This window comes from Rana temporaria, chromosome 3, assembly GCF_905171775.1.
Source record: "Rana temporaria chromosome 3, aRanTem1.1, whole genome shotgun sequence".
Lineage (NCBI taxonomy): Eukaryota > Metazoa > Chordata > Amphibia > Anura > Ranidae > Rana > Rana temporaria.
This window is the reverse complement of record NC_053491.1, coordinates 492,215,950-492,229,966: the sequence shown is the minus strand read 5'-3', so window position 1 is coordinate 492,229,966 and position 14,017 is coordinate 492,215,950. Positions and strand designations below refer to the sequence as shown.

Genomic DNA, 14,017 nt, shown 5'->3' with positions numbered 1-14,017 from the left:
ATGCATTAAGGGGCAGTAATAGTCATGATATTGGTTATTCTGTAGTATGTATGCAGCCCTTGTGACCCAATATACTGCAACCCGAGAAGTTTTGGCAAAACCTCCATAAAACACAAGACCAGGGCCAAGACAAGGTGGGGGGCAGAAGGCTGCTGCATGAGACCCATGATGATATCTAAAGCCCCTAGACACCAATCTATACCGTATTACCATCTAGAATCAAGCAAAAGACATAGTTCAGATAAAAATACTACATTTTTATTTTTCTACAGACAGCACATATTGTGGCTTTTTCATAGACTTCACAATGAACACCGTACACACAGTGACTACAAGAAGACTGACACACCCGACAGTCACCAACCACCAGAGCTCTGCGGGGGCGGCCTCTTCCTTCATCACTGCAGCTGCGAGGTCACCTTGTTTTGGCCCAATCACAAGCAGAGGTCCCAAGGTGGTCACCGACTGTCCCTCTTCCATGATCGGTTCTGCAGGAGAAACATTGGAGGGTCAGGAGGCAAATACACATCTCTATACAATGAAACCAAAGGGCTTTCAGGCGATAACTCAACTAATACTCAAGTGTGCAGAGGTGGTGTCCACTGTAGACCCTCAAAAAGCAAATTGTCATGACTATGCAGGAGATCTACCTTCCTATTCTAGTTCTGAAACTAGTGGGGGGGGGGGGCAATATGAAGGCCATCCAGGTTCTAGCCTTCTACATTCCCACCCTTATTGTCACCTATGTCCCTCAGAACCATATTCTATTATGCGGGGGAGGGGGTGGTGTAAAGATAAAGGCCAGGTGGAATGGCTTAAACCAGTCAAGACTCCCCCCTCCCCCCCAAACCCTCCTGTTGTAATGCAACAGGAGGAAAGCCATTCCCAGGACACCCTCCCCCCCACCCATTGAAACAAGCAGTTGAGGCAACACAATTGCATATGGCAGCTGCATGGTTAAGACTCACCATCCAAGGCTTCCCTCTTGGCTCTCGGTCTTTGAAATCGGCTCCTTCCTCCTGTAAGACCAGTGGGGTTGCTGCAGGTTCCTGGTGTCCCACAACACTGGCAGATACTGCTGGGGCCCTCAACTGCAGACCAGCTGGAGAAGACAAAGTCACAATGACAAGCTGTGTGTTTAGAAGATGCACTGGAAGCTCGGTGTAAAGCCAACACTGTATAGGTAGTCTGACATTTACCTTGAAAGGACTTGGGGCTCATCCCTCCAGAGAAAAAAATATTAGGCTGGTCAGTCTGTCGGTAGTTTGTAAAGTATTTGAAGGGATCATATCCAAGAATTTGCCGATTAAAACAGTATCATTAGCAGTAATCAGCACGGTTTACGAAAGGTCACACTTGCCAAGCCAGCCTAACATTCTACAAGGAAGGGGGCTGCCATCTGGACAGGGGTAGGCTGGTGGATGGGGTGTATCTGGATTTTGCAAGAGCATTTGATACAGTCCCCATGAACACTTAATCTACAAGCCAAGGTCTGTAGGCATGGACCATAAGGTTTGTTCTTGGATAGAAAACTGGGTAGAGGGGGCATGTCCAAAGGGTTGTAATTAATATATACTCATAATGGTCTTCAGTGGTTAGTGGGGTACCACAAGGCTTTGTCCTGGGACCAATTCTGTCTATTATAAATAAATGAGGGTGGGATAAATAGCTTGATCTCAGTCTTTGCTTGGTTAAGACTCAGCGTCCAAAGCTTCCCTCTTCCCAAAGGCTCTCGGTCTTCGACACAAAAATATGTAGGGCAATAACACAGGATATAGAAACTTTACAGGAGGGCCTGAATAAATTAGTGGAGTGGGCTACTAGAGTTTATTATTGATAAAAGTAGGATAATGCACTTGGGGGGGTATAGATATATGCAAGTTACTCATTAGGGGGAGAGCCCCTAGGACAGTGATGGCAAACCTTGGCACCCCAGATGTTCATGTCCTCTGCAGTGTAGCTGAGCATCATGGGGAAATGTAGTTCCAACACATCAGGGGTACCAAGGTTTGCCATCACTGCCCTAGGGGATTCCAGGTTGGAGAAGGATCTAGGAGTCGTAGAATACAGACTGGTAGCCGCAGCTTGACACTGCATGCCGTTTCTCAAAGCCAGTAGAACATTGGCATGCATTAAAAAGGGAATTTACTGGAGAGAACAATTATTCTGCCATTTTATTAAATGCTAGTTTGGCTGCATCTGGAGCATTCCATCCAGTTCTGGTCACCAATCCTCAGAAAGGTTTGCTGGAGTGAGTGCTGAGAAGGGCAACTAAATTAATATGGGGATTGGAGGACCTTCTACATCAAGAACGGCTACAAGCACCAAATGGATTATTCCGAATAGATATGATAGCGTTATACAAATCTCAACAGTAATCCCAGCGCAAGTACGAAACTTTAGTCTCAGGGCCACACGATGAGACTGGAAGAGAAGTGGTTAACCTTAGGCTGCATTAGGGGGGCAAGGATGTGGAACTCCTCCAGAAAAATCGGTGGGAAGTATGGTTACACACACACACACAAACACACACACCTTAGCAAAAATACACAAGGATATGGGTAATGATTCTTTACACAAGTTGAACTGTCTGTGTGCAGCGCCCACCCTGCCAGCTTGCTTGGGCACACTTACCGCGATGTAATATTTCCTTCCACTCCCGAGTCCCACACTGTCCTGTCAGGCAAGTTAGGCAGCCAAGAGGCCCTTGTGGGGCGAGGCCTAAGGCGCGCACTTGCCCAATTTAAGAGCCACCTCTGTTGTCCAGTTTACCATTATAAAAAATTGAGCGTAAAAGAAAATCTAAATTTTTGGGCTGTCCCCCAAAAAAAGTAATAAAGTAGAAATCTTCCAATAGGGCTTCCTGTTCAGGTGACCTGGGGGCCCCCCAAGGAATTCCCTAAATTTGCAGGGATTTCATCTTGATTCCCATTTGGCTATGGGACAGGAAGTGAAGGGAAAAAATGCAATGGGGTAGATGGTAAAAGTATTTATAAAACAAGTTTTGCCTATATTTCCTACACAGTGACAAGTTGACCACAAAAGGTGTCCAAGAAGGAGATTCATGCCCACAATTCTGATCATACTGGCACCCGAGATCTTGTAGACCAACTTTCAGCTCCATGAGGCTACCTACCTGGCCAGCCATGTTACTAAATGTGCATGGTATGGGAAGGGGCCTACAGAGGATACCTGTGTACCATTGGATATTTACATTGTATTAGGTACCCGCCATGTTGTGTCCATAAAGTCTGTCCCAGTCACTGGTTACTAGATCCATGCAGAAGTGATTACAGACAAATGCTATGGGAAGAGCAGCAACCCACGGACACCCAACAGCCATTTTAATAGTCTCACCCGTTTGTGGCTTTACTATAAGAACAGGCCTTGTTGGTGGGATCTGGGACCTGGGTGGCAGCAGCAGCTCTCAGGTAACAGGTCAAGTAGATCTGGAATAGAAGGTTTTAGTAGGTTAAACATTCCTAGAAGGCACCAATCTGTGCAACCAATTCTAACCGTCCTCACCAGAGAGACATCATTTCCTAGGAACCGGAAGGCATCCACCGTGAACTGTAGAGTGTTAGTCTGGACCCTTGGAGCGATGAAGGCCGAGGAGGCGTCAGCTTGTGTTCCATCCACCAGACACCTGCAGAAGATGGTCACTTACATTTTGGGTCAAATGGCAACCAAACCCCCTCCCACCACTGAAAAACATACCCATTGTCTGTAATGAGGTCATAACTTGGAGAAGAGGTGGCATCAGGAGATATGGTGGCCACACAGCGGTCCACATACAGGATCATATCCATTTGGTTGTGAGTATCCACAGAGGCCTCTATGTAGAGAATATCCCCCAACTGATAGATGGGAGAACTTCTGGGACCACTCCAGCCCTCTGTATACATAAGGAAAAAGGGGATTAGTAAAGGTCCAACACCCCCCCCCCCCGATCACCCATCTTCCTCACCAGTCATCAGGACCAAAGAGAAGGACAACCTTTCTTCTGAAGACACAGTGGTGCTGAATGGAACCCACGTTGGCTTAATGGCCTGGCTGCTCACATTACCGTGCCTACAGAGAACAGGATCAAGGTCAGGAATGAGTCAACGGAATTAAAGTTAAATTTATATTACTCATTTCCTGTTCACCGACTTGGGAGTACAGAGTCAAATCCTGGTTACAATTACACTATCCAGAAAGTTACTAAAAGACGGCCGTCTGGTTGATTTTATTCCTGTTGAAGGACAACAAGATAGAGCCAGATAGTGAAGCCATAATCCCTGAACCTTTAAGTGACCAGGAGCAATTTCCATATATTTATCCCCAGATTCTCTGTAGGCCAATACATCTTCATGATCACCCCCCAACATTGCCAAAAAAGGCATATTATAAAGCGTCGAGTGACAAAGAGCCCCACCATGTTGATCATGAGGTTCTCTGAACTTAAAGAGACACCATTGTCAATGCAGATCCTCTCATGATCAATCTTAAGATTAAATTGGCCATTATTGTAGTAGAAGGGTTAGGTTGTAGCCACAGACTGCAAGTCCACAGATGTCAAGAGTAGTTTAAATAGCTAAAGTACCTAAAACCAAAACTTGAACCCTAAATGTCAAAATGGACTGTCAACACACCTCAACCAGAAAAGGAAATTTAATTGTTGCTCAGAAGAAGCTATATTGTTACCCACATCACATTGGGGGGTCTCTATACTATGAAATTTTTTCTGGCTCTTGCATTATGTTAAGACACTAATTTGTATGTTCCATGACGATACAGATAAAACATTGCCCCAACCCTCCTACAGTTTCTTCCAGGAAAACTTAAATGCAGGGAAAGCTCTTAAGGACAGATGGCAGAAAAACCCAACAAGGGGTTTAATTTTCCCCCACTCTGTCCCAAATGTAGAAGATGACCAGATGCTGAAAACTGTCCGACCTGCATGGCCCCCCCATAGTGTAAGCTGATCCAGTAGCGTTGACTCACCGGTAGTAGAAACACATTATGGGGACCACAGCTGGGTTGGTTCTGATGATTGGAATGGAGGAGGTTGGGCTGTAGGTCAGGTTGGTGGTGTAGATTAGCCAGTCTTGCATCATCTGTGAAGAGAAGGATACAGACTTACAAACATGGAAAGCCAACATTGTGTAGCAAAGTCTTTAGCTTCTTCCAGTCTCCAAGGCCAAAGATACCCGTCCAGATCACCTGACTCCACGCAAATGTAAAGTGGAACCTCGGTTTAAGAGTAACGCGGTTTACAAGCATTTTTTTAAAAATTCTGACTCGTTTGAGTGTTGTCTCGCAAGATGAGCAGAATTGAACCCAATAGGGCTTGCAGTACTGCATTTGGCCTGAGGTGCAGGGGCACCGGAGCAGAGCCAAACAGCGGCCATCTGCAATGCTTAGAAATACTCAGTTTCCGATGTGTCCTTGGGCCTTTCCGGCCATTTCCGAGGCTCTCTGGTGCCCCCCCACCTCTGGCCGCATGCGGTATTGCATCCCATTGACTCAATGCGGAACAAATTATTTTCATTGACTTCAATGAGGAAACACGCTTTGATATGCAAGTTCTTTGGATTACGAGCCTTCTCCTGGAACGGATTATACTCGTAATCCGAGGTTCCATTGCATAGGCTCTTCCAGCAGGCCAAAGGGTTTAAGAAAACCCCAGCCCATTGGTTGAGATACCCCATATACCCATAACTTTACCTCGCGTTATCCTTTGCATATCCAATACCACCAAGTGCCCAGCCACCTAGTGGTAGACGAGAAAAGTACAACAAGGCCAAATTTAGGGAGAGAAAGATTAATCTCCAACAATTGACTAAGGAAACTACTCCTGGCAAGCAAGTCTGTGAGGAGCATCCCAGACTAAACCCCAGGGTGCTACGCATGCACTTCCATAGAGTTAGGACTGCAGAAAATACTGGGGTGCCGTGAAGTTGCTCTGCAGCGTATGCATGCATTTGTTAGTGTGCAAACTAAACCCCCTGTATTTAACACAAACTAAGCCAGGATAATTCAGAGTGGTTGTAGGCTGGCTGGTTTTGACATGCATAGCTTTTCCATGTGCTCCTCGCTGCAAAGGCCAGTTATAGGCGGGGTAGTGGCCATTTTTTTTACCCAACTGTCTGGGAAGACCAGGCACAAAGCCTTCATTGCTTGACCCGTGTCTGAGAAGAAGACCCGGCACCAGGGGAGGACTGACATCTCATGGGGCCCCCAGGCAATAGAAGATTATGGGGCCCCTGGACTTACAGATGGCCACCAAGTCAGGAGGCAGTGCAGAGGCGGGGCAGCTAAAATCTCAGGATTTTTCACATCAAAAGCATGTCTGTTTCGGACATATCATGAAAAAAAAAAAAAAAAAAAAAAAAAGTTTACATACTGTCCCTGGTGGGGCACGGGGCCCTAGGGCAGTGCCCGACTCAATGGTCAGTCCACCCCTGCCCAGCACCAAGCTGATAGGATTCACAAGCTTCAAGTCAGCAACTCTGAACCATATACATATACACAATAGCCGACCCCTTATTGTGTGACAGGTTCTCTGCCTTTATATTAAAGAGGTCCTACACCAAAGCATGCAGGTAAAGTCAGTCAAGCGTTTACATGCAAGGTTTCCTTTTCCATGTGGATTTTTTTTTTTTATTGACTTCCTAGGCAAATTGACATTCCAAAAATCAGCAACCTCCAAGCATAGCCCTCTCCTCTACTGGAGTGTCCATTTAGTTTGTGCTGGCCCAGCTCCTCCACCTCTTCCTACATACACCCCATGTAGCTGTAAGGGGAGGAATGGCAACACCGGGCTGTCTACTGGCAGGAGAGAGGCGCCTCGCACCGACCTGCCACAGTATGACGGCAGCTGGTCAGCAAATGGTTAAAGTGACTGAAGGAAAGCTTTGGTTGAAGTGGCATGGACGACCCCCTTCCCGCCACATATCAGATTTTTATTTGTCTGGATCCTATGGGGGGGGGGGGGGGTCACCTGTTCTGGTGACAACCGTGGGAATTTCCTCACTTCCTGTTTTGGCTACAGAACATGAAGTAATGGGAATGCCCTCAATGGGACAAAATACCCAACAGAGGTTCTAACGCTCCCATCCCTGATTCAAAAGGATTTGGTCTTCAGTTCTACCTTCACCTTACCAAACTGGAGCCGGTGGGGCTTTAAAGTTGCTGCACACTTCCCGCTTAGGGGAGGTCATATGAATCAAGCCTTAGAGGGATTGTACATGTCTCTCACTGGCAAGATATGTGAAGTCTTCTCTGGCTAGTGGAGGGGGATAGGCTGCAGCAATAATTTGAAATATTGGATAACATTATTGGAGACAAGCCACCAAGACAATGGAATGCATGGCTGGGGGGCATCCATCTCAATGGAACATCAGCTACAGGGTCATCAGGAGCTAGATGGTTCCAGTGAGTGAAGCGCAAGAAAGTTCTATACACAACAGACTACTGGAAGGTGAGGACTAAGGGGGCCCCCCCATTGACTAGAATACATGACACAGGGAACATTTGAAGATTACCTGCACTGTGTTGCCGCAGTCCTGGAGGTTGATCTGGAAGGTAACAGTGGTGTCTGTACTCTGGGGGTCGGGTTCGCAGCCACGGGGCCCCAGGCTCAGGTCAGAAGGTTGGACCAGCTTCCCAATCCCATAGAAATCCCTCTGGACGGTGACCACCATGTTGTCCTCTCCACACTGGATGCTAATAGGGGAGCTCCCAGGCTGCGGCAGATCTCGTGGAACCCCAACAACACGTCCAGCAAGTGAACCCCTAGAGGCCCCAACCCCCACAACAGGGCGATTAGCATTCCTGTCTCTCAAGCCCAATATAGCAGAGCCCTGGCCAAGTAGAACCTGCTGGTTGCTCCTCCACCTATCTGACTGGCGGCCATGTCTCACCAAGACTCCATCACAGCCAAACCCTGACCAATAGGCCACAGCCAGGAGCAGCACCCAACCACCTTTCACCAGATAACCCATCCTCCCCATAAGAGACACAACACAATGAATGAGGGAGAGAGAGCCGTCCTTTATACCCCTCCCACCAACCACTGATACCCCCAGCTGGGGCCAATCATCACCACACCCAATGGCTGGGACTATACATGATGGATGGGAGATGAACCAATAATGGAGGTCACCTCACCCCCTGGAGATCCAGCGGAGAAGATGACTAGATTCCTCCTCATACTGGAATCAGATGGGAGAGACGGGTCCACATGGAGTGTGCTACACAAGCTGCATGGAGGAGAGGAACCTCACAAGGATGTACAATGATTGGATCACATACAACTGATACTACACCATACTACTAATGTCACTCACACCAACAGGAGAGACTTATTGTAGGGCTCAGTAGCACAGGGATGGTGGGAACTCCTCATAATGGGCACAGCGGGTGTACAGACCCGGGAACTCAGCACAGGGATGGTGGGAACCCCTCATAATGGGCACAGCGGGTGTACAGACCCGGGAACTCAGCACAGGGATGGTGGGAACCCCTCATAATGGGCACAGCAGGTGTACAGACCTGGGAACTCAGCACAGGGATGGTGGGAACCCCTGATAATGGGCACAGCGGGTGTACAGACCCGGGAACTCAGCACAGGGATGGTGGGAACCCCTCATAATGGGCACAGCGGGTGTACAGACTCGGGAACTCAGCACAGGGATGGTGGGAACCCCTCATAATGGGCACAGCGGGTGTACAGACCCGGGAACTCAGCACAGGGATGGTGGGAACCCCTCATAATGGGCACAGCGGGTGTACAGACCCGGGAACTCAGCACAGGGATGATGGGAACCCCTCATAATGGGCACAGCGGGTGTACAGACCCGGAAACTCAGCACAGGGATGGTGGGAACCCCTCATAATGGGCACAGCGGGGGGTACAGACCCGGGAACTCAGCACAGGGATGGTGGGAACCCCTCATAATGGGCACAGCGGGTGTACAGACCCGGGGACTCAGCACAGGGATGGTGGGAACCCCTCATAATGGGCACAGCAGGTGTACAGACCCGGAAACTCAGCACAGGGATGGTGGGAACCCCTCATAATGGGCACAGCGGGGGGTACAGACCCGGGAACTCAGCACAGGGATGGTGGGAACCCCTCATAATGGGCACAGCGGGTGTACAGACCCGGGAACTCAGCACAGGGATGGTGGGAACCCCTCATAATGGGCACAGCGGGTGTACAGACCCGGGAACTCAGCACAGGGATGGTGGGAACCCTTCATAATGGGCACAGCGGGTGTACAGACCCGGGAACTCACCACAGGGACGGTGGGAACCCTTCATAATGGGCACAGCGGGTGTACAGACCCGGGAACTCAGCACAGGGATGGTGGGAACCCCTCATAATGGGCACAGCGGGTGTACAGACCCGGGAACTCACCACAGGGACGGTGGGAACCCCTCATAATGGGCACAGCGGGTGTACAGACCCGGGAACTCAGCGCAGGGATGGTGGGAACCCCTCATAATGGACACATCAGGGGTACAGACCCGGGAACTCAGCACAGGGATGGTGGGAACCCCTCATAATGGGCACAGCGGGTGTACAGACCCGGGAACTCAGCACAGGGATGGTGGGAACCCCTCATAATGGGCACAGCGGGTGTACAGACCCGGGAACTCAGCACAGGGATGGTGGGAACCCCTCATAATGGGCACAGCGGGTGTACAGATCCGGGAACTCAGCACAGGGATGGTAGGAACCCCTCATAATGGGCACAGCGGGTATAAACAATAGATGTAAATAGCAGGTAGTGGCGCCTACTTAAAATTAAATATAGGTGTGCAGAAATAGTGAACCAATATGTCCACCTATGTGGTAAAATAGTGGTGTCTGTGTCCAGGTGCAAATGGCAAATTTAATAGTAAATAGGTCTAAATACATATAAACCCCATTGCTAGTGCTTATCCTGAAAAAATATAAATAAAGTGAATGATCACATACTATGCTGGTGATTATCTGAAAAAAAAACAATGCAAACAGTGTGTATCAAAAACAAACAAATCCACTTCCTAATCTTGCTTCATGCAGATACGATCTTCTGTAGATCGCTCAGTGCCCCCCAATGGTCCCGCACTCACCGGATCCAATCACCCCTACAGGGGTAACTTTTTTGACTTTTCATGAAAAAAACTTTCAGCCGCTCATAGAGGAGACAAATAAAGCGCCCAATAGCGTGATACCGTTTTTTGAAATTAAGTTATATACTTTGGGCTAGATTCAGGTACAATTGCGCTTTTTTTTACGGAGGCGCAGGGCAACGTTTTTGCCCTGCGCCCCCGCAAATTTACTGCGTTGCCCTCGATTCACGGAGCTACAGTAGCTCCGTAAATTGCGTGGGCGCTCCGGCAAAATGCCCGGCGTAAGCGCGCGCAATTTAAACGATCCCGTAGGGGGCGGGAATCATTTAAATTAGGCGCGTTCCCGCGCCGATCGTAGAGTGCATGCTCCGTCGGGAAACTTTCCCGACGTGCATTGCGGCAAATGACGTCATTTGCTTCAAAGTGAACGTGAATGGCGTCCAGCGCCATTCACGAATCACTTACGCAAACTACGTAAATTTGAAATTTCGCGACGCGGGAACAACGGGTATACGTAACATTGGCTGCCCCTGCTAATAGCAGGGGCAGCCTTACGCGAAAAACGCTGTACAGAAACGACGTAAACTGCGTACGCAGGGCTCGCGTAACGTTTTGAATTGGCGTTAGTATGCAATTTGCATACTATACGCTGAGCACAACGGGAACGCCACCTAGCGGCCATCGCAAGAATGCAGCCTAAGATATGCGGGCATAAGAGCCGTATGCCGCGCATATCTTAGGCTGCAGTCGGCGTAACGAGGTTCCTGAATCAGGAGAAGTCGTTACGCCGGGGCAAGTAAGCATTTGCGCTGTGTAACCTATGGTTACACAGGCGCAATTGCTTCTTGAATCCGGGCCAGTATTCTTATAAAACAGGTACTCACATTTGACAAAATCCTCCTCATATAAATCTTAATAATTTTTCTTAATAATTTTTTATATATATCTTACAACATTTTGTTCAGCCAAATTGTTTCTGCATCCCCCTGGATAAGTGGGGGGCTCTGCAAATAAAACCTTTTTTACTTTTTACTACACCATGGAAGCCTCTTTCTTCTGTTTTATCTGAGGATTGTGGATCACTGGCAGCTGTGTACATCCTGATCTGAACAGCACAGACAAAGGAGAGAAAAAAGGACATCTCTTTACAGCCCAAAGTGGAAAAAGTCACACTGCACGCGGTCTACCCCTGCAGGGGTTGGGACATCTGGTGAGTGGGGACCCTGGTGGGGGAGCACTGGAGTCACGTGTGGAAGCACTTCTGATCATAGCAGAGCACCCAACAGTCACGGATTCTTGTGATAAATATTGCACTAAGATAATCGCGTGGATGGAACTTACACACGCGTTCCTGGACTTTTACACTTTTGATGCTGGTTATAATATTTATATAATTTTTATGCTTGGACTTTTTTTTTTAATCACACACGTTTAGCACTTGTTATTTACACAGGCAGCAGTCTCGCTGTGTTTGATATTTGCTGGTGTCACATAAGTGTTTGACACATCTTGTATTTACAGTATATTCATTTATACACAACCATTGTACTTGTTATGAGAGAAGGCAGAGCGCATTAGAGGGCGTATCTGCACTTACATCTACACACTTTACACACAGGTGTGTATTAGTATTGGCTAGCAGCTTTTGTGGCAGTACTTGTGTACACTCACACCCCCTAGCGCTCACTTATGCGCATTACACTCTATTTAGCGGACGCTATCCGGACACATGAGTGAACGTTGCGGGCAGTCCTGCCCACTCCGACGCTCTTCCGGCTTTACGTCCCGCCCACATGACGCTGACGGCTTAGTAGCGTGCACGGGTGCAGAGCGGGTATATTAAGGCCCTCCCTTTACATTTATTTTGCTGCCAGTCTGCCAGGCTTTCGCCAGTTTGATATTTTCCTCTGGACGTGTTAGGAACCCTGGACGCCACTATCAGGTTATTTTACCTTCCCTTATATTTGGGTTGGCTGTCTTTGGTTTGGCCCTACACTTATTTATGTACATTCCTTTTTATCTCATTAGACTCCAGTTGGCTACCTGTTCTTGGTCCATACATTATATGTACACTTGGCCTGGTGTTTACTCTACTCGGGGAGGTCTCCTGCTGTCCCTGCCCCATGTGGACTGCAATGCCGTCACAGCTCCCTCGGCGGACATATCCTTTTGGCCGTGGCTCCATACACTCCATACTTTTTTCACCTTAGACCCTATGTGAGTACTCTAGGTGGTTTTAGTTTCTCCACCCCATACTGGTTATTCAGTTATGAATTGTTTACTAATTATGTTCTACCCGTTTTTAGACTATTCAAGCATCCTGCCCCTGAAGAGTGTCCTCAGACACGAAACATGTCGGGCTAGTATGGATGCCATGTACTCTGGGCTAGTTTGGATACCACATATATATTTTATGTCATCATATTTTAGTATTGGCATTGATTATGCCTTTTACCAGTCTTTCACTACTGTAATCATTTCGCTATGACTGTTAATTGCTTTTTGTACATATATTGTCATTGAATGCATCCATTTATCCATGCACAAGAGCATGTGGCACATGCCAGGCATTGCTGCACTTACTGTTGCGTTTGTTGTACATGCACATACTATGTGTTTTCAATATAAAGGAATGTCCTTACCCTGAGAAATATATGTTCTCATATACATGTTTTTCTGTATGTTGATATATGCCTGCAATTCTATGAATAAATTTGTACTTTTTACACCCCCACCCTGTCTGCAGCCTCATTTAAAGTCCCAAATTTTCCCTTTATACATTTTTTCTCTTGAACCAGGGATGGAGGTTCTATACCCATACACCATACCCATACACCGACCACTGCGTGCAGAGGTCGGATTCCCTCAGGGAGCGATCCGGGACGACGGCGCGGCTATTCGTTTATAGCCGCTCCGTCGCGATCGCACCCCGGAACTGAAGAACGGGGAGAGCCGGATGTAAACACGGCTTCCCTGTGCTTCACTGTGGCGGCGCATTGATCGAGTGATCCCTTTTATTAGGGAGACTCGATCGATGACGTCAGTCCTACAGCCACACCCCCCTACAGTTGTAAACACACACTAAGTGAACAATAACTCCTACAGCGCCCCCTGTGGTTAACTCCCAAACTGCAACTGTCATTTTCACAGTAAACAATGCAATTTAAATGCATTTTTTGCTGTGAAAATGACAATGGTCCCAAAAATGTGTCAAAATTGTCCGAAGTGTACGCCATAATGTCGCAGTCACGAAAAAAATCGCTGATCGCCGCCATTAGTAGTAAAAAAAAAAAAAAAGAATAAAAATGCAATAAAACTATCCCCTATTTTGTAAACGCTATAAATTTTGCGAAAAAACAATCGATAAACGCTTATTGCGATTTTTTTTTTACCAAAAATAGGTAGAAGAATACGTATCGGCCTAAACTGAGGAAAAAAAATGTATATATGTTTTTGGGGGATATTTATTATAGCAAAAAGTAAAAAATATTAATTTTTTTCAAAATTGTCGCTCTATTTTTGTTTATAGCGCAAAAAATAAAAACCGCAGAGGTGATCAAATACCACCAAAAGAAAGCTCTATTTGTGGGGAAAAAAGGACGCCAATTTTGTTTGGGAGCCACGTCGCAGGACCGCGCAATTGTCTGTTAAAGCGACGCAGTGCCGAATTGTAAAAACCCCTTGGGTCATGTAGCAGCATATTGGTCCGGGTGACTCACTGTGCTAGCGGGAGCCCATACTTTACCTCCTAGCGGTAGGGGGACATATAGATGGCGCCACCACCCTCTTTTTTACTATTCATTTTCATTTATATGCTCTCCTCAGGGGGAACATAACAGAGGGGGCTGCAGTCTATACTAAGCCTATCCTAAGCGCAGGTTTCCCATTTTATACTACTGGTAAGGCTGTA

At 47.4% G+C, this 14,017-nt stretch overlaps 1 protein-coding gene across 1 annotated transcript; it reads right to left on the bottom strand.

Moving 5' to 3' along the window:
- Positions 1–236: 236 nt before the first annotated feature.
- LOC120933801 (zona pellucida sperm-binding protein 3-like) lies at positions 237–8,003 on the bottom strand. Its single transcript, XM_040347198.1, has 8 exons — positions 7,530–8,003; positions 4,987–5,099; positions 3,968–4,071; positions 3,718–3,895; positions 3,526–3,646; positions 3,358–3,449; positions 969–1,102; positions 237–488 (listed from the first exon to the last, which is right to left on the bottom strand). The coding sequence occupies exons 1-8, from the start codon at positions 7,995–7,997 to the stop codon at positions 259–261; spliced, it is 1,440 nt and encodes a 479-aa protein (XP_040203132.1). The 5' UTR covers positions 7,998–8,003; the 3' UTR covers positions 237–258.
- Positions 8,004–14,017: the final 6,014 nt, after the last annotated feature.